Source organism: Bactrocera latifrons, unplaced genomic scaffold (assembly GCF_001853355.1).
Source record: "Bactrocera latifrons isolate USDA-ARS-PBARC rearing strain unplaced genomic scaffold, ASM185335v1 scaffold_113, whole genome shotgun sequence".
Taxonomy (NCBI): Eukaryota; Metazoa; Arthropoda; class Insecta; order Diptera; family Tephritidae; genus Bactrocera; species Bactrocera latifrons.
In genome coordinates this window covers 928,575-954,420 of record NW_017534553.1, presented here as the reverse complement: position 1 = coordinate 954,420, position 25,846 = coordinate 928,575, and the positions used below count along the sequence as shown (strand labels likewise).

The following is a 25,846-nucleotide window of genomic DNA, read 5'->3' as shown; positions in this document are numbered from 1 at the left end:
AATTTTTAGAAGACAATTTAAATCGAAATTCGAACTTTTGAAGCCAATAAAACAAATAATAGGGAACTACTACTACTAAGCGTAGAGAAAAGGTACTCAGCTAATACCTGTTCTTTAGCTAAAATAGCTTCTTGACGTTTCTTTTCTTTTTCCTAAAGGAAAAGAGTAAATAAATAAAAAGTATATAATTAATATTTAATTTCAATGAAAGTTGCGAGTTCAAAAATGTGAAGTTTTAGTTTTGTAATTCTTTTTTAAGAAACTTTAAAATTGTTCAAATGAAAATGTGGCGAACAATTACTTTTTAAGCACACTGTACCTGTTGTTTCTTGAGCAGCTCCTCTTGCTTGATGCGTTCTAGTTCTTCCTGACGCTTCTTGCGCGCCTAAAATGAGAAAAAATTAATAAGTAACAACAAGACCTTCCAACAAGAGACAAGCCTACGCACCTCAATCATTTGCTGGTTTTTTAACTCCTTTTCTTTACGTTGCTGCTCAAGCTTCTCGTTTTTTTCCTGCCGTGCTTTTTCCTTGTTGCGCGCCACTTCCTCCTTCTGCTGTTTCTTCGCATCGCGTAAAGCCTGCTGTTGTTTAGCAATCTCGATGCGTTGCTCCACATTCAAGGTTTGGCGTGTGAAAATCTTCAAATCCTCCAAACGCTTTGCGACATCCTCGTCGGTCATGCGTATGTATTCGCCATCGTTAGCGTATGGCGGCGGTGCGGGTTGTAGGAATGAACCGACTATAGCACGTGATGAAAAGCTGAAATTGTCACGCGTCAGCTTCGATGGATTCTTCTCCAAATGCTGCAAAGGGAAATTGAAAGAACATTCAAAATGCTGCACTTATGCTAGTGGCACACAAGAGAGGTAGTAAAAGTTGTCTACAAACTCACAGAGATCACTTGACCGATATTCTTCAACGGCACTGTGCTACCGGGCGCATAGTAAACAACTTCGCCCCGTATTTGACCGGCCTTCGTTAGGCCACGTATGACCGTCTCACGTTTCCAGCCCAAATCCAGTGGCACACGTAATTCGGTTACATTTAGAATGTTGGCATCTTCGCTCTCCGATTCGGAGAGCCCACTTTCGGCGGCAACGCTTTCGGAGTCGGTCGATAGGTCCAATTGTGCATTCGCTTCATTTAACGCCTGWCGGATTTTCTCCTGCAATGAAGAAGAAAAGGTTGAACAATTTCGCACTTCTACTTAARCTTCACACCTGACACTCACCAAATCAGCGCCTTGCTGCAGCAACTGCTGTGTAGCTAGCATTGGTTTTATGCCCACTGCACGAGACTGGGCCAGCAATGAAGCGACAGTGTTCTTCTTCGGTTTMGACACGCCGCGTCCGAGATTGCGCGGCCGCCCCTCCTTAAAAGGCGGTTGCCCTGAACGTTCACCACCACTACCGCCACCGCCACTACTGGAACCGGCGGAACCGCTGCTGCCCGCATTCCCACCACTGCTGCTRGTGCCACTACCTGGCAGCGGTGTGCTACTGCCACCGCCCAGCGCTGCTGTTATCGAAGTCAAGCTTTGCAGACTATTCGAACCACCGCTGCCCGTAGGCACTGCCACAGTGCCGCCCATATTCACCGGACTGCTGTAATCGCTACAGCCGCCCACCATTGAGGATGACATGCAGGCGGAGGAACTCTGTTTATCAGCTGGTTTCATTGACAAATTCAATGGCGCATCATAGTCTTCGATCATTATGGGATTGGCCGCGGTACCAATGAGTGCTGAGGCTACTGTTGTGGCATTGGTCGTAGCGGTGGAGGTGGATGATTTCATGCTGAGGTTCACACCAGCACCGCTGCTATTGTCTCCCGTTAAATCAAGCAAGTCTTTGTTTTTATTCGATAGATTGTAGGCGCCGTTCGAGGTGATTGTTGGCGGTAGTTTGATCACTTCGACACGGTCCGTTGATGAGTCACGACTATTGCTAGGTGTGGCATTTAACGTGTTTGCGCCCAGTGCGTGCGTATCTAGACGTCCTGTCGGGTTGCCCAAGCCGCCAACACCACCCAAAGCACCCAAACCGCCGAGTCCAGGCAAACCCATCGGTGCACCCATGCCAAGTCCGCTGGCGCTTAAGGCTGCCGCTGCGGCCGGACCACTCAATTGTCCGAGCGCAGCTGCCGCAGCCGCTGCCGCCGCTGCTGCTTGTGCTGCGGTGGTTGCATTTGTGCCACCAACACCGATGCCACCGAAACCGCTAGCTGCGGCCACATTTAAAGCATGCTGGTGTTGCTGTTGCAATTGTTGTTGTGCTTGTTGCTGTTGCTGTGCCTGTTGTTGCTGCTGCTGCGCTTGTTGTTGCGCCTGTTGTTGTTGCTGCTGCGCTTGTTGTTGCGCCTGTTGTTGGGCCTGCTGTTGCTGCTGCTGCTGATGTTGTTGCTGTTGGGCTACATTAACTGCTGCCGCCATTGCTGCATACTCCATTTCGAGGCGTGCCCGCTTGGCCGGACTCAGACCTGGTATGGAGAGCAGCGAGGAGAGGGCATTTGTGGCGTCCAGCTCTTGTTTTTGCAATTGCTGCTGTTGGAGTTGTTGTTGTTGTGCGAGTAATTGTTGTTGCTGTTGTTGTTCGTCCGAAATGGTTTTCTTACGTCCACGTGAAGTAGTGCCGGGTATTTTGGGTCCCACAATCGACGATGTATACTTAATGATCTCCGTATCGGGCGGCAGTCGTACACCCAGCAAGGATTGGTGATCACTGTAAGACGAAGCGACGAAATGTGCGTAAAATAAATGAGAGCAGCGATTAGTAAAAAGCGATTGTAACGTAAAACACAAACAGAGTTGCATTCCAAGTGCCGAAAATATTTAGACAAAAGATGATATGAAGTAAATAAAGAGCTGAGAGCATATGTGAACGGATGTATGACACGTGACTGAGGAAATCTTATAATACTTTGATAAAATTTTGCGGATAAACCGTTACTATGTAACACCGAGTGTACATACATATGTTACTGTTATTGACCAACTAGAATTTTAATTTTAACCACTTTCAGAGTGACAGAGAGAGAGAGAGAGAGGCATTCATATTCAGATTTTACTGCATGCTGCGCCAATTGTTTTATAAATTATATTAGAAAGCTTTTATAGCGATATCACTGAGTATATGGAAATGTATGTGTGATATGAAATTTGGTGTCTGTGTCCCAAAAAAAATACCATTTACAACAATTTAAATATATGTTATGTAGTTAGAAGAAATTTGATCACAGTTACACAGTTGATGAGCGTATGCGCATGATTTCAACAATAACAAAAATAATCATTAACAAAAATCAGGGTCTTACTTTCCTTCCAGTGCAGCACTACGTAAACCAAGGTGTACATAGTATTATATGAGTGTACATAAGTGGTAAATTCATTAGTTTGTGGTGGAAAACGTACCAAATGCCGAGAATAAAAGAAATGCAGAAAAAATTATAAGCAAAGTTAGAAACCAAACAAAAATATTTTCCACAAAAAAAAGCYCATACTATCATTAAATTCTTATACTTTTGGACTTTCACTTAAATAAGAGCTTACAGCCGCTTCATCCATCACATCGSGCCCACCTAACACGAAATTCAAAGAAAAATTACACAAGAATCGCCGCACACTCACCTGAGTATGCYACTTGGCATATAGTCCTTGCCACCTTTGCCACCGCCGACCGCCGCGGACGCTGCTGCTGCCGCTGCGGCTGCAGCTGCCGGATTAGATGCGGCAAACGCGTTCATTGCGGCCTGCATGCTTTGCTGTGGGCTCATGCCGAGTGCACCGAACTGCGAAAGCGAGCTGAGSGCATTTAACGAAGCGTTATTCTTGTCACGTTCTGCTTTACTACTCGAAGCCGAACTATTACTGCCACCACTACTGCTAGCACCCATATTACTGCCACCGCTACCCATGCCACTGCTGCCGCCCAATGAACCGTGCGGCGACATTAACGCATTTATGTGATGCGCTGTGGAATTGCTGCCGCCCACATTACCACCCAAGGCGCTCAAGTGATGCATGGCCGCATTGCCGACACTGCTCATGGGTGAGTTTTTATTGGAATTGTTGCTGCTGCTGCCGCCGAGCGACGAGGAAGCGCCACTGGACATGCCTAGGCCACTACTACCACCACTGCCRCCGCCACCACCACTACTGCTATTGTTGTTGCTGCTGCTCTGATGTGACTGTGTATGATGATGTGATGATGATTTCTTCGACGATGAGGAACTGGAAGAGCCACCGGACGCGGCTGCCACTTGCATGGCCAACAATTCTTTATGCAGCTGCACTGGATCGTATGCCGAACCGGGTGGTGGAGGTAAAACCGGACTCACAGATGGTTTACTATAGCTGGTTGAACTCGACTAAAAGGTTTTTTTGGTACGAAAAAAAATTTAAATATTAATGAAACGCCAGTATTTAAAAAAATCGACTGCACATCAACACACGAACTCACTTTGTACGACGAACTACTGCCGCCACTACTGCCACCAACACCCGTGGTATTGCCTGCACTGCCACTACCTCCCATACCCATCGCAGAGGGGTTAAGCGAACCGCCCGCTCCCACCAAACCGTGCATGCCAGCCAAAGCCGCCGCCGGATTAGCACTAACGGCCGCTGCTGCTGCCGCCGCCGCAGCTGCAGCTAGATTCTGTTGTTGCTGTTGTTGTGCCTGCTGTTGTTGCTGGCGTTTCTCTTTGCGGGATTTACTTGATTTGCTGCTCGATGATGAACTACTGCCACTGCCTACATTACTGCCACCCGCACCGGCACCCAAAGCGCCAACACCACCACCGGCGCTGTTGACGCCCGTACCACCGGCACCGGTGGCACCACCCAGACCCAGTGCTGCTGGACCAAATGCAGCCATCACATCAGGATGTGCAAACGGTGAGAGGCCGGAAGCTTGGAGGCGGGTGAAATAGTCTTGAGCTGCCAGTTGAGCCATGGACCACCAACCTGCGAAGGGGAGCAAGTGAAAAAGCAATTTTTAAAGGTAAGTCGGCACAGATTTGTTTGAAGTTACAATGTCACTGATTTAATAGATGCAATCATAAAAACTTAAATTATATAAACATTTAGAAATAATAATAAGCCAAGTTAAATAAAAAAAAAATGGAAAAATAATATTAACTGTATGTATTCTTAATATTTTAGAAACACTTGTTTAAAATTTTTATTATTATTAACATATTATTTGTAATTTTATATGAATACATCTTTGGACGAAAAATTAAATAATTATATTATAAATATCACTATAATAATATTGTTCACACACTTCCTTCAGACACACAACTGCACATGTTGAATGATTCTATAAGTTGGGGAAGCTTAATGTCTTTTATTATAGGAGCATTTTCTTCAAACGACACCTAATCGTAATTCGAATGCGTTTGCTGTTTTACTCCCTTCTGATTATCAACCACAGAAATTATATAATATTTCGAATAAATTGCATATCAAGGTTTTAGTTGGAATCCCCACCCTTCAAATATAAAACCGATGGACTAACGAACGTGTCATTAAATACGTTGGAAGATATGCAACGAACAGACAACTGGTTATCACTAAACCATAAATAATCAAACCGATATATATATTTATGTAGCATAACAAAAATTAATGGCAAAATTTAAAGGCAAAGTTTCTCTTCTTAAGTTTTAAAGTTTCAATAAAAAATGCAATTAACTTTGACACAGTAAACAAACAATTTTGACACAATAAACACTTTAACCTTAAATTTTATCTTCAATATCCTTTAATTATATATCACAACCGTTCTAAAAAATATTACTACACTTTCAAGCCAACTAAAAATAATTTTTAATATACAATTTCCTCATAAAACCAACACCATTTTCAACGATCGTACAGCTTAACTCACTTGCTGGATGCAGACTAGCTAAACTGGCCGCCTGAGAAGCCGCCACTGCCATGGTGCTCTGATGATGATGTGATGCGGCGGCCGCGGCTGCAGCTGCTATCGAATAGCGATCATTTGCTGCACTAGCTGGATTTTGCAGCAAGCCCAAGCCGGCTGCTGCGGCAGCATTAAATTGTGAGTTGAATAGCGGATTGGAAGCGGCTGCGGCGGCGCTTGCTGGATCACGGCCCCAATAAGCTGCAAGTGAACAGAAAATATGTTAGTTATTACACAAAATAAAAGGTTATTAATATCAAACAAAATTTGGACTATAACAATGCAAATAAAAATCAGCAATTTGTTGCCTCAAGACTTACCGAATAGCGAGGCGGCATCCAACAATGCGGAGGGATCGTGCACTCCGGCTCCACCGCCCCCACTGGCGCTAGAGCCGGCCTTACCACTGCCGCCACCACCCAGACCGACGCCGACACCCGATTTACCATCGCTGCCGTCGCCGCCGGCATTTTTGTCCATGTTTTTCATCAAACTGGATGGATGATTGCTGTGGGGTTTTTTCTTATTGTTGCGTTTAATTTTGAAGGCTTTTCTTTTCTCACTTGTTCAAAATAAATTATTTTCCTAAGCGTCTTGCTCTCCACTTTTTCTTTGAAAGTTTCCCTCTGAAAAGAAGTCAATTACTTTCGCTGCTACTAATTTATTCCCTTTATCGTGTTTTTACTTTGTTTATATTTTATGCTCTACTTTTCTGGCCTGTACGCGTATTATTGCCAAATGTGCGTATTTATGTTTTTTTCTTTGTTTTCTTCTGCTTGCTTATTGTGCGTTTTCGCTACATTTATTTCGGCTTTTTATTACTTTATTTATTGCTGTTTATTTGCATTTAATAACTTCTACAATTTTAAATTCATTTTTGCTAATTCTCGAACAACATATATTTTATGCATACGAAGTCTCAGATGTTCATTGTTTTCCTGTCATATTTGGTGTAACTGCAAAGAGAGCAATACGGAAATGCATGTTATTAAAAACAGTAAAAAAAATTGCGAATAAATATAGAGAATTAGTATGAGTTGGAAGTTGTGGTTATGTTGGTAAAGAAACATGCTACATGTGCGCATGACACAAGTTTGACAGCAACAAGTTCGCAGCAGACATGTCGACGCGCTCAAGGGAGCAAAAAGTTTGGTGTATACTCTTTTTTTTTTAATCATTATGCTGTATCAGAGAACATAAAACATATATTCTCTGGCTGTATGCGCGATTCGCATAAATTCACTCTCTTTTAATATCAATGCATATGCTGTTGCCAGCAGCGTATGTTAGTAAACATTTACCGCGTGAAGTTTGTTACAAAATTAAATATGTAGCACTCTTTAGCCACCGTAGTCACAATTTTTAAAATCTAAAAATAACTTTCTGCTTTTAATATATTATATGTGAAACTTCCATATTCCAGCAACTTAAAAGTTCAAGGACGTTGCCGTTACGCAGTACAAGGTCATGTTCGCTTTTATACAAAGAAATATAACCTTGAACCCAATTCAATGAATTTCTATGACGTTTTTATTTACATACCTATATGTACATATATAAAGTCAAGATAAAAAAATATACATATAGATACATATTGTGTTCTCAACATTATTCGGTTAAGTTAGAAAGCTACCCTCGCAATAAATAAAAACGTTTTGAAATAATAAGGAGTTTCGTGTCAACCAAACGGTATCGAGATTTCAATACTCTGAAAAACTCTCATCTATAATTTGCGATTAATCCTTAAACAAAGGAATTTCAGTCCTTACAAGATTCTAAGAACTTTATCCGGGATATACATATGTATACTCATCGAGATTTGACATAGTCCATCGGTGTTTTTGGACTTCGCTCCCTTTCGAAATTCAAACCCACGATCCGTTGAATAAAATGAAGTAAAGAAGAAGAAAGTTAAAACAAAAGTTCCGTGAATTGCAGCATTTAAAAAATGCTACACTACAGTCGGGTCTACGTAACGGAAAGAGAGCTGGATTAATATATACCTCAGGACAATCAACTCAGCAGCTTTTCTGCTTATCAAATAAAAGATGGAATACAAGGATACAATATGAATAWGAATTCATAAACGCTATATGAAAACGTCTCACGGCCTACGAGGTTATAAGGGAAGATGGATCCATGTGTAGAAGTTCACGCAACTTCTTTGAGCGCCATTCACTTGGGAGTGGCAAGAAACGATTATTTTATATATGACTGGAGCAGCTCACGATTTCYGGTCTTAGACAAAGTATCCTCTTGGGTAGCCAAAATATCATCCGTTTGAAGACGAACTAAACTGAGTAGATGAAACATCCATAACCCGGGTTGTGACCCCCAAGGAAAAGAAGAAAACAACCTCGGATAATATCAACTATAAAATATAAATATACCATACAACTCAGTCCAAACACTTCCGCTGCTACAAAACCGGCCACGATAACAGACCTACCTCAACAATTGAATTTACTGCAATAAGATAAATAAATCGAGTGAAACACAGTAAACAATAAATGAAACTTGTTTTATAATAATATATAATCTTTGCCGGCAAAGCTCATAAATGTTGCATTAAGGAAAGAAAAGACGATGCAATTCATAGCGATAAAAACAAAACAACAGACCAAAACAAAAATAGAAACGCCACTTTTAGTTTTAACAAAAAAGAAAGAGGAACAAAAACAGAATGCGGATATGTGAGCAAAACGTAAATCAACAAAAAACAAAAATTATTTTGTAAAAGCAAGCAGCAATGGGTACACAAAACTAAAGTCAACCAGCGAGCTAGTGGACAGAGCGCAATGAGACACGAGCTGGTAGACGAAGAAAGATAATGAATGGAGCACAAGGTAGTGCGGCGAGCAAGCTGGTTGAGAGAGCATACTATAAAACACGGTAGGATTGCTTTTTGGTTTATCAATTTTTTATGAAACGAAAAAGCTGATGTTGCAGGAAGTGTGCAGTGTGTCAGTTGATTATATAATATCATAAATGTTTTTTAATAAAAAATATTAAATTTAAAATATTAAAGGCCCAACTATATTATGAATAAGCAAGCTTAAGTCAGCGTAGCAACTGTCCGAATACAGATAAATTGTATTCCGCAACTATAATCTACTTAACTGTTAAAATTTGTTTCGTTTATAATTTGTCAAACGTYACTTGCATAAGGAAAATGTGAACCTGTTCGCATTATCTGTACGGAAACAGCTGTTTCCGCTTTTTGCTAACTAATAAATTATTTTGAGTTTAAAAATGTAAGACGACAAACACTTCATCGAAATTTCAATTCAAAATATTGCGAAAAGAAATATTTGTACGGCAAACAAGATGCCTTTTATTTTAATCGGGTAAACAAAGAATTTTTTATTTCACTACAATATAGTCGTGCATTTGACAAGCTTTTTTGTTAATTTTTTGACAGTAATAAACGGCAGTGTGTACATAATATAGTTAGGTCTTAAATTTTAAATTTTTATACTTGAACATTTTTAGTTTAGATAAGGAGTTTTGTGAACACTTTGATTGGTTTCTGAGAAACCAGTTTTAACAAAAGAATTTTCCTTGGTAGTGTCTTTTACTTTATATAAAGAGATTGTATGTATAAAGCTTAAAATATATCAATCGAGGTTGAAAACTCTGCTGACGAAATAGGCATAAACATTATTTTAACGTTTGTAAAGTTTATTTGACCTGCGACGATGTGATGCTGCATTATCCAAAAAAAAAAATATTTTGATTTTGAAACGACACTYTTCCGTTTAACTTTTGTAGCCACACAGTTATTATCTCTCGCATCATTAATGTTTTTTTTTTKTTTTWAATCAGATTTCCAATCAACTCGAAGTTTATCCAGAAAAAGAAGTTTAAATACATGAGGATGGGTTTGCAAAAGCATCTCCTTTTCCCTGTTACACTTAAGATCCAAGGTTATTTGAGGAAATCTACGAAAAAATAGTCCGTTAATGTTCGCATTGTAAATATTTTGCAGTTTGAATGCCTGAATGTCTACATTCGTATTAAAATAGGAATCACAAATTTCAGTTCAAGACACCAGTTAATAGGAATGCTAGTCTGTTTAGCAGTGCTAATTTGGCTAATTTGTACAAACTATTTGCAAAATACTATCCGTGTCCGGTTAAATGACTAAGATGACGGAACTAAGTCGATTTAGATGTGTGACCAAGTGGCCGTCCGTCCGTCTGCGTTTATATACGCGAACTAGTGACTACACTTTGATATATCAATCTTAAATTTTGCACCCATCTTTTTGTCTCAAGATGCTGCTCATTTGTTGAAATCGCTGATATCGGACCACTCGAACGAGAAAAATCAAGTCCTCGTGTGGAAAACTTTTTTAATTTGACAAGGTAACTTCACAAAATTTGATATGCATTACTGTTTAAAACAACGGTACACCGTCCCGAAAAAGTGTTCAGATTCGACCACTGAAGCGTATAGCTAGCATACAATGTGATGGGTTTCGGTACAACTTTTTGTTTCTGTTTGAAAATATAAAACGTTATAATATCCGATGTCYGATTATGCGAGCTGACCGGTTATAACGTCTGTCCGTAACGGACACATTTTATGGTATATATTTGATTTAATATTTAACAAAATAAGCCTGTTTTAATAGATAAATGTAGAGGTATGTTCTTTGGCTTTTGTTCTTCCGTGTCTATAAAAACGTTTAACCAAAAAAGTGAAATACATCAAGCACTTAAAAATTTYATCATTGAAATTTTGAAAAAATCACTAAATTCAGAACAATAGAAGCAGGATACATAACCAGCTGAGTTAAAGCTTTAATTCTTGATTGTGTTTTGTTGTTGAGTTTTTATAACCGAAATATTATATTTTTATTACAGAAATATTATATTTTTATTACCGAAATATTATATTTTTATATTGAAATAATTTTTTTCAAGAGTTGAAGTTTTATTTAAAATCCGTCAAATTTTTTAGAATAACATATGTATATCAAAATGTTTACGTAATAAATCGWCTTTACTTATTACTTTTCTAACACTTCCAGTATATAACCATGTTTCTATGTAGATATGTATGTATGTATGGAGTATGTCCATATGTTTGAATTGAAGTCAGGTTGAATGAACTTTGTTGGGTTAATTTTATTATTATTTATTTTTACACAAGAGCATTTAAACTTCTGTTTATATATGTATGTATGTATGTCAGTTGGCAAGTGTCAACTCTTTTTCCCACTCAGCTCACAAGCACACATTATAATGCTACACAAACACACTAAAAAAAAACATATATTGCAATAAATTTGCAGAAAATAGTATTCAAAATTATTATTAATTTGAATTGTTCTACTACACAGCCACTCGTTTTTAGCGCAAATTTTAATTAACACTATTTTGTTTATATTTTTTGAAGTGCAGTCGAATTTTCATACGACGCTGCATACGCTTAGCGATTTGTTTTTGCCATTTCTCCCTTATGAAGTGCGCATGAAGCGAACGAGCGCAAAAGACACGCAGCGAGAGCGCGACATTGTACTAAAAGCCGACAAGCGCCGAGAGTGCCAGAGATCAACGACGAAAGTGAACACATAGAGAAATGGCAAACAGCGCTGCTACCAACACACCTGCRATGACGGCGATGCCGCAGCGCTGCAGACCRCGTCAGCGTTGAGTGTATCTATGAGTTTATCTGCAGATACATGCAGATGCTTGTGTGTGCGTGATGCGTACGCACRTCTGCTTGGTTTATAATTTTCACAGCGTAACGCACTTACGATTTCATTCATTATACACAATTTTAATTTCGGTTTACACTTTGCTTCTYGAGTTTCGATAATAATGCTCGTATTTGGCGTCTTTTATTGGTAGATAAATTGAAATTACCAGAAATAATCACGGTTTCTTATAGTTTAGCTGAGTGCACTGTATTTTTCTCACCGGCTTGTATGCGTTTTTAGCAACTAGCGATTGCAGATTTTTGCCGAGCGTTGTTCACACACCCGCTAGCACATTTGGAATGCGTCACTTAGGCGTCACAGCTGGCTATGCGAGTAGTCAACGTCGTTTTGGCGGCTAGTTTTTCATGCAGTTTCACATTTTTAATTATAATTGCACACATACATATGTATGTACTTATGCACTTATAGATATCTTTGGATGTAGTATTGAYAGATTTGACATATTCACATGTTTTATTTCCGCAGGAAAACACATTGGTCATTCATTCATAAATGGTTTTAAAAATTTTCATAAAAATGTGCACGACAGAATTTGATTTTCTTTTCTTTCATAATTTTTTTGCAATTTTGCATGATGCTGTCTTAACTTTATTCATGAAATTGAGTTGGGATATCAGTTTCTGGCAAATATTTGATGATACTAGTTAGCAGAATTTTYAAGTGATTATAGAATAAGCTAGCATTTATAGTAATGCTAATTTCGTCTTTGAACAAAATTATAATGGAATATATTTTTATTTTAAAAATATTTTATTTTTTGGAATAACGACGAATTACGGAAACTTTAATTCTTCTTAGCAATGCCTTTAAATTTGATAATTATTATTATATTATTTTTCTTTTTAAATGTTAAAAGATCTCRAATGTGTTTTTTAAAGAAGATGGTATGYATTTTGATGCTCTCAGCAAATTTAATACAATTTGCCACGAAATAAGTAACAGCCATATGGAAACTTCGCTASACTATAAAATATGTATRCATATGTATKTATGTCCAYCTAGATGATCAGAGAGACCAGCTGAGTTGATTTAGCCATGTCCGTCTGCTTGTCTGCCCATATACCTGTATACGCGAACTAATCCTCAGTTTTTGAAATATAAATGTTTAGAGTGACTAGCTGAATTAATTTAGTCGTGTCCAACTGTTTGYCTGTCTGTTTAACATAAATTCTACATACATAATTTTCTCCCAAACTGCTCATTTGTCGAAACAGCCGATATCGAACCACGGAAACTAGTACCTGTAAAGAAAACTTTTTCTCTGAGAAGATGTCTTCACGAAATTCATGGATTACTATTCAAAGCATCACTACAATACGAAAAAAAATTTTGTCGACCTTTATCTTCGTGTCTTCTTTTTCATTAATCGGAACGATGACAAGTTTTTTTATGTTATTTTGAACCATGTTTTGAACACAATAACTCACTTTCAGCATGCGGTGAATGAAAGAACATATCATATTTTCTGGTGTAATACCGTACTAGGTATTATTACTAAATATTTGATGTTGAAAAACTTCTGTAAGATTGAAAAAGCAATTTTTTGTACATTGTGATGGAACAGAATATCAGAAAAAGTTAAAAAATCATAGAATTTAGGTAAATTCCCGGTATTTTTTTTTAAATAATAATTAATATTTATCTTAAGGATCGCTGAATGTTTTGTTAAATTAGTTTTTTATTAGTTCCGGTTTAAGCCGGTCCGAAAAAAGAATATTTTACACATGCAATTCTTTCTCTAGACTTATGTAAAAATTTCTGGACGAATTTTAACACTATAAATTATAAAAATCGGCTTGAAATCAATAAATTACACATCTCCAACATAAAGTCGCGTACACAAAGGACTCGCATTCACAGTTTCGTATTATTTAAGAGTTTTTTTTTATTCTTTGAGACTATGAGTATGTTTGATTATTATTTTTCTTTTTTTATTTTTACTTTTTTTCATACATATAATATTCTGTTTTTTATCTAGCATTTCAGTTATTGTTAAATATTAATATTAATTTGTTTATAATCTCAAAAAGCAATAACTTTCATTGTCATATCTCGGCTCCTTCTGAAACCGTTTTACTCAATTCTATTTTTTTACTTTATTCTTATGCGCTTTTCTATTTCATTTCTTTCATTTGTTTCATCAGGTCCGTCATTTCCTATTTCATTTCCGCCAGTTTCAATTCTTTATATACCAATTCGACTGCTTTCATGTCATTTTACTAGAACTTTACTAAATTTCACTTCTTTTAATATCATTTCACTTCTTTTTGTTCCATTTCACTATATTCCATTTAAATGTGCTGTCATTCCATTCCGTTTTCAATAATTCCATGCGTTTTAATTGCATTGTACTTCACTTCAAAAGGAGTGTTTCAGTAGTTTTTCTATCAAAAATTCTTAACATTTTATTTTATTTGCGGTTTTAATGAATATAAGTAAATAATTTCACTTTAATATAAATTAAATGTTTAAAATTTGAGCCACCCTGCTTTTTTGAAATTTTTGTTTTCCCATAAGGCACCCTTATGTATGTTATTTAACAATTTTGCTTATTTGTTTTTGTTTTTTTATTGTACATCACATAATTTTTACAACTTCGCCGCTTCACGCACAAAACAACAACTCTGTAAATAATTTTTACCCAACAACCAACAGTAAAATTCGGCAATAAACAACCAAACCAATAAACTAGCAATACAAAATTCCGACTAAAATTGTTGTTGTTATTTTATTTGGCAACGGGTAATTAACCTTTTCGCTTTTAGCTGCGGCAATTTGCTTTGGCTCAGCAAGTAAACGGCTAAGACGGTGTATATGTGCTCGGCTTACAATTGCATACAGGCATACATATGTACATACATACGTACATATGTACAGACGTGTGTATGTGGTTTAGGTGCCGCCAGCCAAGCAGCCACTGCCACCACCAGCCTTGTATTCCGGCGGCTGTTGGTGTGGTTACGCTTTTTTCCTTAGTCTGGCCTCTTTGAATTTCGCACCTCCACTTCGGCCACCGTAACGGGGCAACCAAACAATCAACCAAACGTACAAGCAACTAAGCGAGCGACCGACCGATCGACCAACACCACCACTTTTAGACACTTCTTACTTCCAATTCAAATTATGTACTCCAGCAAAATTTTTTCTTACATTTTTCTTCGTCACAGTGGAAATAATACAATACAGCAGGAACAGCAACAACAACAGCGCTGCTGCTATACTAATCGCTCAATTGCGAACGATTTCCACTCGCGTTTTTACCACTTCCACAGCACTTTAGCGCTTGTTTGCTGCTGCCACTGCTTCTTCTTCTTCTTCTCCTTGTTATTTGCTACACAATTTTTCTGTACACACATGCACACACATACTACATACATATGWATCGCTACATAGGTATATATACACATACATATAYGCATTTATTCGAATATGTATGAATTTTTTCCGTTTTCCTGTTGGCTTTCACTGTGCTGATGCTCTTCTTCTTCACTAAGCTTATAGATTTTTTCACAGCACCTTCGATTCACTACACAAAATCCACCATTTGTCGGCGGCGCTTCATTGACTTTTCGCAATTTGTTTATTTTTCGTGCTTTAGCAACGGTTTTTCGCCAATATTTCACGCATTACACATTCCCGCAATATTATTTCACAGTTATTTGTTAATTTCGGCAATTTTTAGTGCACTTTTACTCATTAAAAAGTGTAATTTATAATTTTTTCACTATAATAGCGGCGAATTTCMCACGGAACGCGTCCGCCGATACGTCAGCGCAGCGCCGTATCTATCGGATACCTAAACGGGCGGCAGACAGCGTCGCGAGCAATTGCCGCCCGTCCGTAATCGTAATCGTCGTCGTCGGTGTCGTTGTCGTTGCCGTTGTCGTCGACGTCGTCGTCGTCGTCGTCGTCGTCATCATCATAGCCAGAGTCAGAGTCAGTGCTATAGCCATTGCCATCGCCATCGCCATCGTCATCGTGGTCGTTGTTGTGTTTTGTGTCGTCTCAGGCACTGCCCCTGCCTCGGTGGCAGCATTCGCGCTCTATAGCCACTGCCACTGGCACTCAGCGACTCGATGGAATCGGTGTGTCGTTTGGGTAGTTTTATTTGTAGTTGATATACATACATATTTACCGCTGTTGTYGTTATTATTATTATTATTATTGTTGTTCTTTTTGTTGTACGTACGTTTCGTTCTCGCTCGTTTTGCGTTGAATGGCTGGCTAGCAGGCTGGCTCTTCGCCTGTTGTATTCAACTGCCTGGCTGATGGCGTTGTCTGTTTGTTTGCATGTTGTATGTGGATGTGTGAATGTGCGTCTGTTTGTTTCTACATTTGGTTGATTTGAGGTTCGGCAACAACAAAAACAACTAAACTATTAAGCAAGCAAGCCAACAGATGTGTATGCACGACAACCGGGGGGAGAAATGCTGAATGAATGAACRCACACACACATACACGCATGCAATTGTGTATGCAAACGGCAAGCTGACGAACTGTCAGGCCAAACTGACTGCTTGACTGCCTGGTTCAATCAGCAGCGCGACAGCCAAGCATTTCTACACATGAGTACCTACGCAGCTCAGCACCAAGCCGAACACAACGATTTGTACACATGCTGTTTCGTATGTTTGTACGTGTGTGGCAGATATATTTTGTGTATGCCGCCTCTCACTGGCAGTTTAGCTGCTTGTATCTTGTATCTTACAATCGGCATTGTTGTTAAAACTGCCACCACCACCACCATCAGCAGCAGCAGCCGCCAGCCAACAGCGCCGCCAGAGCCACAGCCGTAGTCAGAGCCAACGCCGAGTAGTGACTTTACGCATTTTCTACATTTTGCCTACAAGACAYACATACACATATACAWACGTGCGGGCACATACGAGTGCCAAGAACTCACATAATTTCCATCGAAAAACACACTTATGCGCTCGAAATGGCTGCGAAATGGAACGAGTGGATTTATCGATGTTCGGTTGGATGGATGGATGACCGGACAAATGGATGGTTGCTTGATTGCACGGCGGCGCACATGAGCGCACACAAACATATGTACATGGAATGTAAGCAGCGCAGATAAGTGAATACAAGTCTACAAATGTTTGTAAGTATGCATGTTGGTAGGTAGCTAAGCAGCCAGACGAAATTACAAGTGGGCGGATAGATGAAGACGAAGGCGCAGTAGACCTTACCATATGACAAAGACTCCAGCGCATACGGAATACCAAAGCGACGCGGTTGCAGTGAAAAACATAACCACAGATATACATATGTATTTCTGTATATGTACATATGTGTGTGGTTGATACCGAAACAGTGTTACCTCTACAGAGTTGGTTCAAGTGACAATAGTTGTAGTTTGGCTAAAGTTACCTCAATCGTTCGGTGCATAGGCTATTTGCTTTGAAAGTRCTTGTTACCTAAAGGGGGTTCCCCACCAATACAAACCTATAGGTAACCGTGAATCGTGAGTGRCTATTCTTGTGAAAATCCAAACACAAACACATTTCTATTATTAGACCGCCGTGCTGGTTGCTTACGTATTWAAATTATTTCTGCTTAAACAATCACTTAGCACCGCAGATTAGTACTCTGGTGATGTAATACCTGAAAATGTAGACAAGGTAGGCTAAATACCAATAAAACTTGCTTTTGGAACTAAACTTTATTCCCAATCAATCATATCGCTCATAACTTTCCAAGTGTCGAAGTTTTGGCCATTCTCCCAATGCCACCTAGTTTTCAATGCTTGTGCGAGTTGTAAATGGTCATTGTTCGATCGAGATTCATGTGGTGAGATTGAACAGCCGCATCAGCTGTTTGGATGATGWTATATTATATTTTAAAATCATTTCAACTCATGCTCTTCGAAAGCCCATATTAAAACCTCTTGTTGYTCTTACTCATTCATGAAAGGTTAATTTACTCAGGAGTAGATCTCAACTCTAGGATAGTTTGGTGCCCGCACATGTTATATACTACTACAAGAAACTGAGGAAAATATACTCTAACTGATGGAAGAAGGTTGCTTTCATTGTGGCTAAGTTTCTTAAGATTCGGCATACAAAGATTAAAGTTAGGTAGGTTAATCAGGTCAGGCCAATATTACTTGGAAAAATCAGGCTGTGATCGAGTCAATTAACTTTTGCAGTATACCTCTGTTCAGATCCWGCCACACCTGCAAATTTGCTGTTTTTAGCTCTTTCGCGGCGCCCATTCGCATACACAGCCCTTGCAATTCTGCCTCAAACATTTTCAATGGGGTTTAAATACGGACTTCTAGCTGACCACCCTAGCCACGGTATATAGCGCGAAGCAAACAATACGTTTGCCTTCTTGGAAACGTGGATGCTGGCATTTTCCTGCTGAAAGGTAAACGTTTCGACGTTATCATCAAATGAGCACATCATCCAACATCTTAACATATTTTTCCGAATGTATTTTCGTCGTAATAAAACAYAGTTTGAGCTTTCCATGGTAGGAAAATCCACCCCATACCAACAGAGATTACGGCTCTTCTAGGTGAATTATTTATTATATTATCATGCTAGTAGTAACTGAAAATAACAGGTCCGTCTAAACTTTTTTTCATCAGAAAAAAACACATCCTGCCAGCAATCAGTCCAAGTCATAAGCTCCTTCACAAATTTAAGTCTGACTACTTTATGAACATCCGTAAATTGTGTTTTTTTAATTCCTTTCCATGTATATTATCTAGCAACTATTGTTCCCAAAAACAAAACACTTAAAACTGTCGCATGCCTAGTTATTTTCTCTAAAATTTAAGAGCGCSGCTAACCAAAACACTCACACTGTAGATCTCTGCGTTCTTACTCTTAATACCTCTTCCAGTGTATCATASATTGKGGACCCCAGATGCTTACAGCGAAGTTTTGCCGATGCGGAACAAGTGCAGAAGAGTTGCTCCATTGTTTATTCCAGTATTAAAGTACTTTGAAATTTCTTAATATGCACACCTTCCACTAAGGCTGATCTCGCACATGCGTTTMATTATTCCTTTACTGTGGGCAAAAATAGTAAGACTTTTTAGTATATAAAGTCCAAGTGAAATTATTCAAAAAACGTTCAGAATGTTGGAAAAGACCTTCGGTGACAATTGTTTGTCGTGAGCATGTGTTTTAGGTTGAAACAATTTATTCTAGAGGAGAACGCGTTGACGKCGAACCACGTTCATAACGGCYATCAACATCAACTGGTGATCAGTACGTCCATAAAGTAAAGGAATTGGTGCTTCAGAATCGATGGTTACTGACATTGGAGTTGAAGTATCGGCAAGGTCAGTGAAATCATTTTTAAAGATCATTTGGGCCTAAGAAAASTCGAACCATGGTTGGTTCCGAAATCACTAAATTTTTTYGAAAAAYATTGTCGCGTTAACCTTTGTRAAACAATGCTTTCCGACGATGAGTCTTGAGTCATGTTTAAGATMAAAAARACAGACGATCAATCGGCTGAATATTGTGACAGAGGTGAGCTGAAGACGAAAAAAACAAGTCAAAGCATRTCAAAATTCAAGGTTATGTGAAAGTTCTCTTCGATTATTTGGGTGTGAYGCCCTCCGAATTTCTTCACACCTTGCTGAAGTAATTTAAAGGAAGCTAAGTTGACGATCTTCAGTAGGAAAAACATCGGACGTAGACCCGACTGTCGTAGGAACGGCAGTTTTTTAGGTTGCACTTTATTAATGGTTCCTGATCGATGGTTTTGAGTAGTCAGTTCTAAATGAAACAAGGAAAAAATTATAATTAGTTGTAAAGAAAGTAGTTAGATATATTTTGGGAAATGGTTGCCAGCTTTGAAGAAAATAGAAATAAGAAATATATAAAAGAAAATAACGGCCTTCCAACATGGCGCTGAACCCCAGGTACACTTTGAAAACAGTAAAACATGGTGTCGGATCTGTTATGGTTTGGGGAGCCTTTCCCTCTCGTGGTATTGGCCCAATTGTGCTTGTTCAAGAGATAATGGACCTACATCAATATAAAAACATTCTGGACAATGTAATGGAACCATATTCCCTTGAGAATATGCCAGTCCATTACATTTTCCAGCATATAATGACCCTAAACATACTTCAAGGTTAGTGAAATTCTGGCTTTCGGATAAAAATATTGATGTTTTGGATTGGCTTACGCAAAGTCCTGATCTCAATCCAATTAAAAACTTATGCGCAATTGTGAAACGAGATTTTAAGGACAAAAAACCGTGAAATAATGACGAGTTGTTTCAAATGGTTCAACAAAGTTGGAACAGCATATCAGTGCAAACATGCCAGCAATTAATCCAAAGTTYACYGCGAATGCTAAACARTGTTGTTAAAAATAAGGAATATCCAACAAAATACTAAAAATTTAATAAAATTTTCCAATTTTATATAAATATTTTTAAGAGCTTACTGTCGTTTCTAATTATATGACCAAACTGAAKTTGGTGTTCTTTGTGTTTACCTTATTTTATTAAAAATAGAATTAATGTTGTTGTTTTTTTATGTTAAACTCAAATAAAATGTGTTAATTTGTTGATTCCAATTTATAGTTTTAATGTGGCATTCTAAATTTTTAATATAAATTAAGAAAACTACATACAGCAATCTCTGCAAGTCGTTTCTGTATGTATATATTTTGGTACAGAGTTGCCACATTGCGAAAGATAAAATTGACAATTATATGTTGAAATTTGAATCAAACAGAACTCGATTAAGAAAGCTTTCTGAAGTGACAGTATTATTTTGTATTAGAGTTGCCATCTATCGAAAAAATACATAATTGAGAAAAATTTTACAAAATGTGTAACAAACTTCCAACAGTGTCAAAGGCTTTCAGAAAAATATTAGACAMTTCCTTACTTAGAAATAAAATGCAATAGAGTTGCCACTTACTAAAAGTAGTAAAAATAAAAATATTCACAAATATTCAAGTGAAAATAGGCAAACGGCCACTAATAAGCATTAAGTAAAGTATTTTCTTAAATTATAAACATTCTAGAGTAGAGCTGCCACCTATCGCAGATATAAAAATGGAGAATATTGCAAAAAAGCGCAAATTGGAAATATTGTAAAATTGAAAATAACCCATAAAGTTTTGGTAAATATTTTATTCAAATATATTTTGCAACAGAGTTGCCACCTATCTAAAAAGTAAAAACTTAGAAAAATTGTACAAAATGTGCTAAGGTCGCTTCAAATGTTCGTAAAGCTTTTTAGTTAGCAAAATTGAAAAAAAAATGTATTCAATATTAATTTTATACATTTTGTGCTAGTCGATAATCATGTATTTTCGGCATTTTTTTCTATGAAGCATTATAAAAGTAAAATTGCTGCGAATAGCTGCTGCCACGTCTGCTCGCATACACACTTACTCATACATATGCATATCTGTTTGCAAAAGACAAAAAATCAATCTAGAAAATAGGGTAATTAGAATTTGGTTTGGAAAATCTGTAAATTCCTTTTTTTATTTAACTATAAAATACTACGAGTATATTTCTATACATATGTACATATGTATGTATGCGCGCACATGAACGCGTATATCAAAATTTTCTGCCGGCCCTGAGCAATCACATTGTGTCGGCTCAGCGCGCTACAGACACACACAGGCAATCGCGCGCACAGAAATTTGCGTCATGCGAATAAAAATCTACAATCGATTGCTTTTCAATACCTCTTATTCACAGCCGTACACATATGCAGAGCAACATTACAATCCCACATACATATGTATATATACATACATATATGCATTATATGTGCGAGTATATGGAAGTGGCGTTTGTAGAGATATTCGCGCACTTTCTAGATACAGAACAAATGTCATGAGCCATCACGGAATCTGTATCTACTACAATTCGTACATTTGTAGCTGTAACTGCATCTGTAGCGCTGTAACTGCCGCTATATGGCGAACGCATATGCACACATAGCAGAGCAAAGGAAAACGCGCTGTCACGCGTATGTATGTACATATGTGATGTGCGCGCACATTGGAAGCTTGAATGGGGAAATGGCAGGAGGCATGTGTAGCTGTGAATAGTAGGTGGCGCGCACTGCGGTGCGGGCGGTGGAGGCGAGCGCCTTGAAGAAAATACAGAAAAAAAGTCATGAAATGGGAAAAGTCAGCAATTGAGATGACAAATAAAAGCAATCAACGCTTGCTGCTGCCTTAGCGTTAACAAAGAAACGCAAAAGATATGAGTACATGTAAGTAGACATTTATGTTTGCTTGTAGTTTGTAGCGAGAACGCGCATACTCAGCGCAATCAATGCGCCGACAAGCAGCGTCGCACCTTGCACCCAGCTACTAGCATTATGTACTTATAAAAAGCAACGCGGCAARCGGCGGGCGGACGTGTGCGGCATGTTGTTTAATCCGACGACAATAATTAATAAAAATTCGTGCGCGCATATAAATACAAAAGCAAACAAACATACTTGCGCGCACTTGCATATAAATACATATTCACACAAGTATATTTGTATATATAAACGCGCATATGAATGTTCACTCTCGTCATGGGCATGCCGCGCACTACACTCAAGTGCGTTTTGCCAATTGTTGTTGCTGCGCGTTGCGTAGCTGAGTGACTACGCATCTTGCGCTAACGCATATCTTGAGTTTCCTCTTGACTGCGTCGACTGTCCGTCACATCGTCAGCATATGAGCGCAGMCAACGCASCGCRCAGTGTCTTCAACGCCTCACCGCACACAATCGTCCGCGTCAGTCRGCAACAATGAACRGTGCGGCGGCCAGCGCCATCTTGTAAGTGACTTCGCCGCCAAACCAGTCAGTCAGTCACTCAATTGTCGCTCGATGGTGCAGCTAGAGCGTGGCAGGTATGCTCATATGTATGTATGTATGTGTAGCGGCGCAGGTTCTTAACTAAACGGCATGACTGGCGAAATTGCGAATCCAGTCAAATCTTAATGGGAACTGCAAGATTTTGAGGAAATTTATTTATGCATAAAAAGTAGAGGAGTAAGAGAGTCTCCCACATGAAGAATCAATGGAAATAAGAACACMGCGCGGCTAAGCCCTGAGTGAAAGAAATGCCTGTGCTTATTAATTGRCAAAATTCGTAGGTGTTAATATTATTTGCTAATTAGTGTCAAATAAGCCAAGTATTCTGCCAACAAAACCATCCGTGCGTCCTGGGCGAAGTCCATTGGAATCAGCACAGCTTTGCTCTCTCCTGCGCGCAAATAATTTTTCATATCCTATCACTAAAAAATTATAATTATTTAACAAGCCGAAAAGGTTCAAAAGCTGTCATTTCATCCAAAAAAAACAACGGTTTGATCTGCCGGTGAGAACGTAACCGTCAATAGCGACCGTTATCGTGCCATGATAACCGACTATTTGATGCTTGAAATTGAAGCTCGTGATCTCAACGATGGTTTCAACCACACGGCATCACGTCCCACACATCGCATCAATAAATGGATTTATTGAGAGATCACTTTGGTGGGCAGTTAATTTGACGTTTTGGGCCGGTCGATTGACCACCAAGAACGTGTGATATCACACCGTTAGACTTTTTCCTGTGGGCGATCATCACGCGTGTCATTCGTCAGATACTTGTCAAAATGCTCGAACGAGTCATCGACTCAACGGATGGACCATCTGAAACGTAGCCGCGGCCGACATTTGAAGGAGAAAATTTTCAAAAAATGAATGTCAAAATGCTCGAACGAGTCATCGACTCAACGGATGGACCATCTGAAACGTAGCTGCGGCCGAAATTTGAAGGAGAAAATTTWAAAAAAATTAAAACCAAAGAATGTTCTTTCGAATGACAAAAAACGCTGTTGTCCGTTGTTTAATTCTGGGTCAAATCAAACGAAGCTTCAGCCAGCCGAGTCCCTACACTGCGACTTCTTCAATCTACTCCTAGAAAATATAATTCGAACTACAGATCTGAATAGAGAAGGTACAATGTTCTACAAAAGTGTACAACTGCTGGCGTACGCCGATAACATCTACATCATTACCCTCAACAACCGCAACTGGATAAGGAAGCGAAGCAGTGAATGAGGCTAAGAAATATCTCCTGTCATCAAACAAACCATCGTTGCACTYGCGACTTGGTTCCCACGGCACTGTTGACAGTGATAATTTCGAAGTTGTAGATAATCTCGTCTACCTTGGAACCAGCATTAATAGCAATAACAATGTTAGCCTCGAAATCAAACCCAGAATAACTCTTGCCAACAGGTGCTACGTTGCATTGAGTAGGCAACTGAGAAGTAAAGTCCTCTCTTGACGAACAAAGACCAAATTCTACAAGTCACTCATCATCTCCGTTCTGGTATATGGTGCAGAGGCAGGGACGATGACAACATGTGCRATGAGTTGACGTTACGATACTTGCTTTCGAGAGAAAGGTTCTGCGGAAGATTTGTAGTATTTTTCACATAGGCAACGACTAATAACGCAATCGATGCAACGATGACATGTACGAGATTGACATAGAATGGATGAAAACACTCCAGCTCAGAAAGTATTCAACGCAGTACGCGACGGGGGAAGCAGACGAAAAATTTCACTCCGCTGGAAAGACCAGATAGAGAAGGACCCRCCTACTCTTCGAATCTCCAATTGCCAGCAAACAGCGAAAACGAAGACGACTGGGGTGTTGTTGTAAACAATTAAGAAGAAGAATWACTTTTAACTATCGCCTACTTCATGGATATCGAAGAGAATTTTAAGAATGAAAGGCCTTTCCCGATTCGAAATACATTGAACTGTACTAAATTTTCTAAAATTCTAAAAGTACGGTCCTGAGTTATTCCAAAGGGAGTTCTATTAAAAAAGCCGGTGGCAAGTCACATTGCCCTCAAATAGATATGTAATACATACGTATGTATGTGTGTACGTTTGTAATTGGAAGCATATTGGATTCGCTCTTAAATGATTCAATATTTAATCAAATATCGTTGTCATTGACGGCGATGTGCGAAATTACTTRCATACAYACAAACACACATGCATATGGCTGTAAAAACACGTTGTACATGCAACAACAACTGCTGAGTATTATAGTTTTTATTGTATTATTCGGCGCAGCTCAGCCGGTTTTTGCGCTTTAGTTTTTGTTCTTGTGAGTTTTATTTTTTTTTTTTCGGAATATTACTGCAGTAGCTGGCTGCCAATACCCGGAATATATGAAGTTGACATATTTTTTATGACATTCGCAGCTGGCGTCTGTATCTGATGCATGCAAACGTTTTATGGCATTTTTATTTAAGCGCTGGCAAGAATACTTGATCGCAATGAAATCTATGAATGCACATACATACATATGCATGTATGTATGTTTGTTTGWTTRTATGCACATACATATGTGCCTTAATAAAGTTCGCCTCTGTATGTACATATGTATTCATAAGTATATAAAAACGCGCACAAATGAGTTTTTACAAATATTTTCATGAATATTTGGCCAATAAGAAATTAAGGCGAAAAATGACGGCGAATTTGTCAGCAGATTTAATCTATAAAAAGCAAAAAACGTAAACAAATTCGAATACAATATGCTTAAATGGGTAATATACATGCACATATTTGGACAAGCATAAATTTTATACTGTGCATATATGTATGTACATATATTATGTATATTAATAGGTATTTGTAYGTATATACATATGTAGTATATGCATGACTCACGGCATTGTCTTCTGCGTATCTAATTATTATTTGTTTGCTCATAAAATTTCTTATCAAAGTGAATTCTTAATAATTTTGATACAAAGTAGGCACAAAAAATACATACATACATAYATATGTATTTATGTTTATTTAGTATAAAGGGTCTCACATTGAAGGCAGTTGTTAATTTAGATTAATAATTTCGTTATGTACTTTAAAGTGCCGGAATTGAGTAAARAGAGAAAGAATCTTGGCTGTAGGTTATGTTTTTGATCTTAAATAGYCCAAATGTATTGGGTCTCAATAGGGAATACCGAATATAGTTGAAAAATTTCACTATTTTTTAGGAACTAACTTAGGAAACTTTTTATACTTATTATATCCTGAACAAAATATATTAAGTTTGCCACGAAGCATGTGACATCCAGAAGGAAGTGAAAAATGTGCCTAAAAAATAAGGTGACATTTGAATTTAAACTGCGCACGTCGAAGGATTTGGAGAATTATTTTTTTTTTTT

General features: G+C 38.4%; 1 protein-coding gene across 10 annotated transcripts in view; it reads right to left on the bottom strand.

Moving 5' to 3' along the window:
* The window catches only part of LOC108974963, a 159,407-nt gene that overhangs the window by 16,015 nt on the left and 117,546 nt on the right, over positions 1-25,846 (bottom strand). For 3 of the 10 annotated variants that reach the window (XM_018943113.1, XM_018943103.1, XM_018943123.1), the window contains 10 exons: positions 6,250-6,885; positions 5,894-6,130; positions 4,460-4,965; positions 3,628-4,367; positions 3,315-3,332; positions 1,234-2,722; positions 895-1,167; positions 449-805; positions 320-385; positions 108-152 (listed from right to left, as the gene is read on the bottom strand). In XM_018943113.1, the coding sequence (XP_018798658.1) occupies positions 108-152; positions 320-385; positions 449-805; positions 895-1,167; positions 1,234-2,722; positions 3,315-3,332; positions 3,628-4,367; positions 4,460-4,965; positions 5,894-6,130; positions 6,250-6,418 (3,900 nt within the window). In that variant the 5' untranslated portion in view covers positions 6,419-6,885. The other 7 variants (XM_018943182.1, XM_018943175.1, XM_018943167.1 and 4 more) reach the window with 7 other exon arrangements.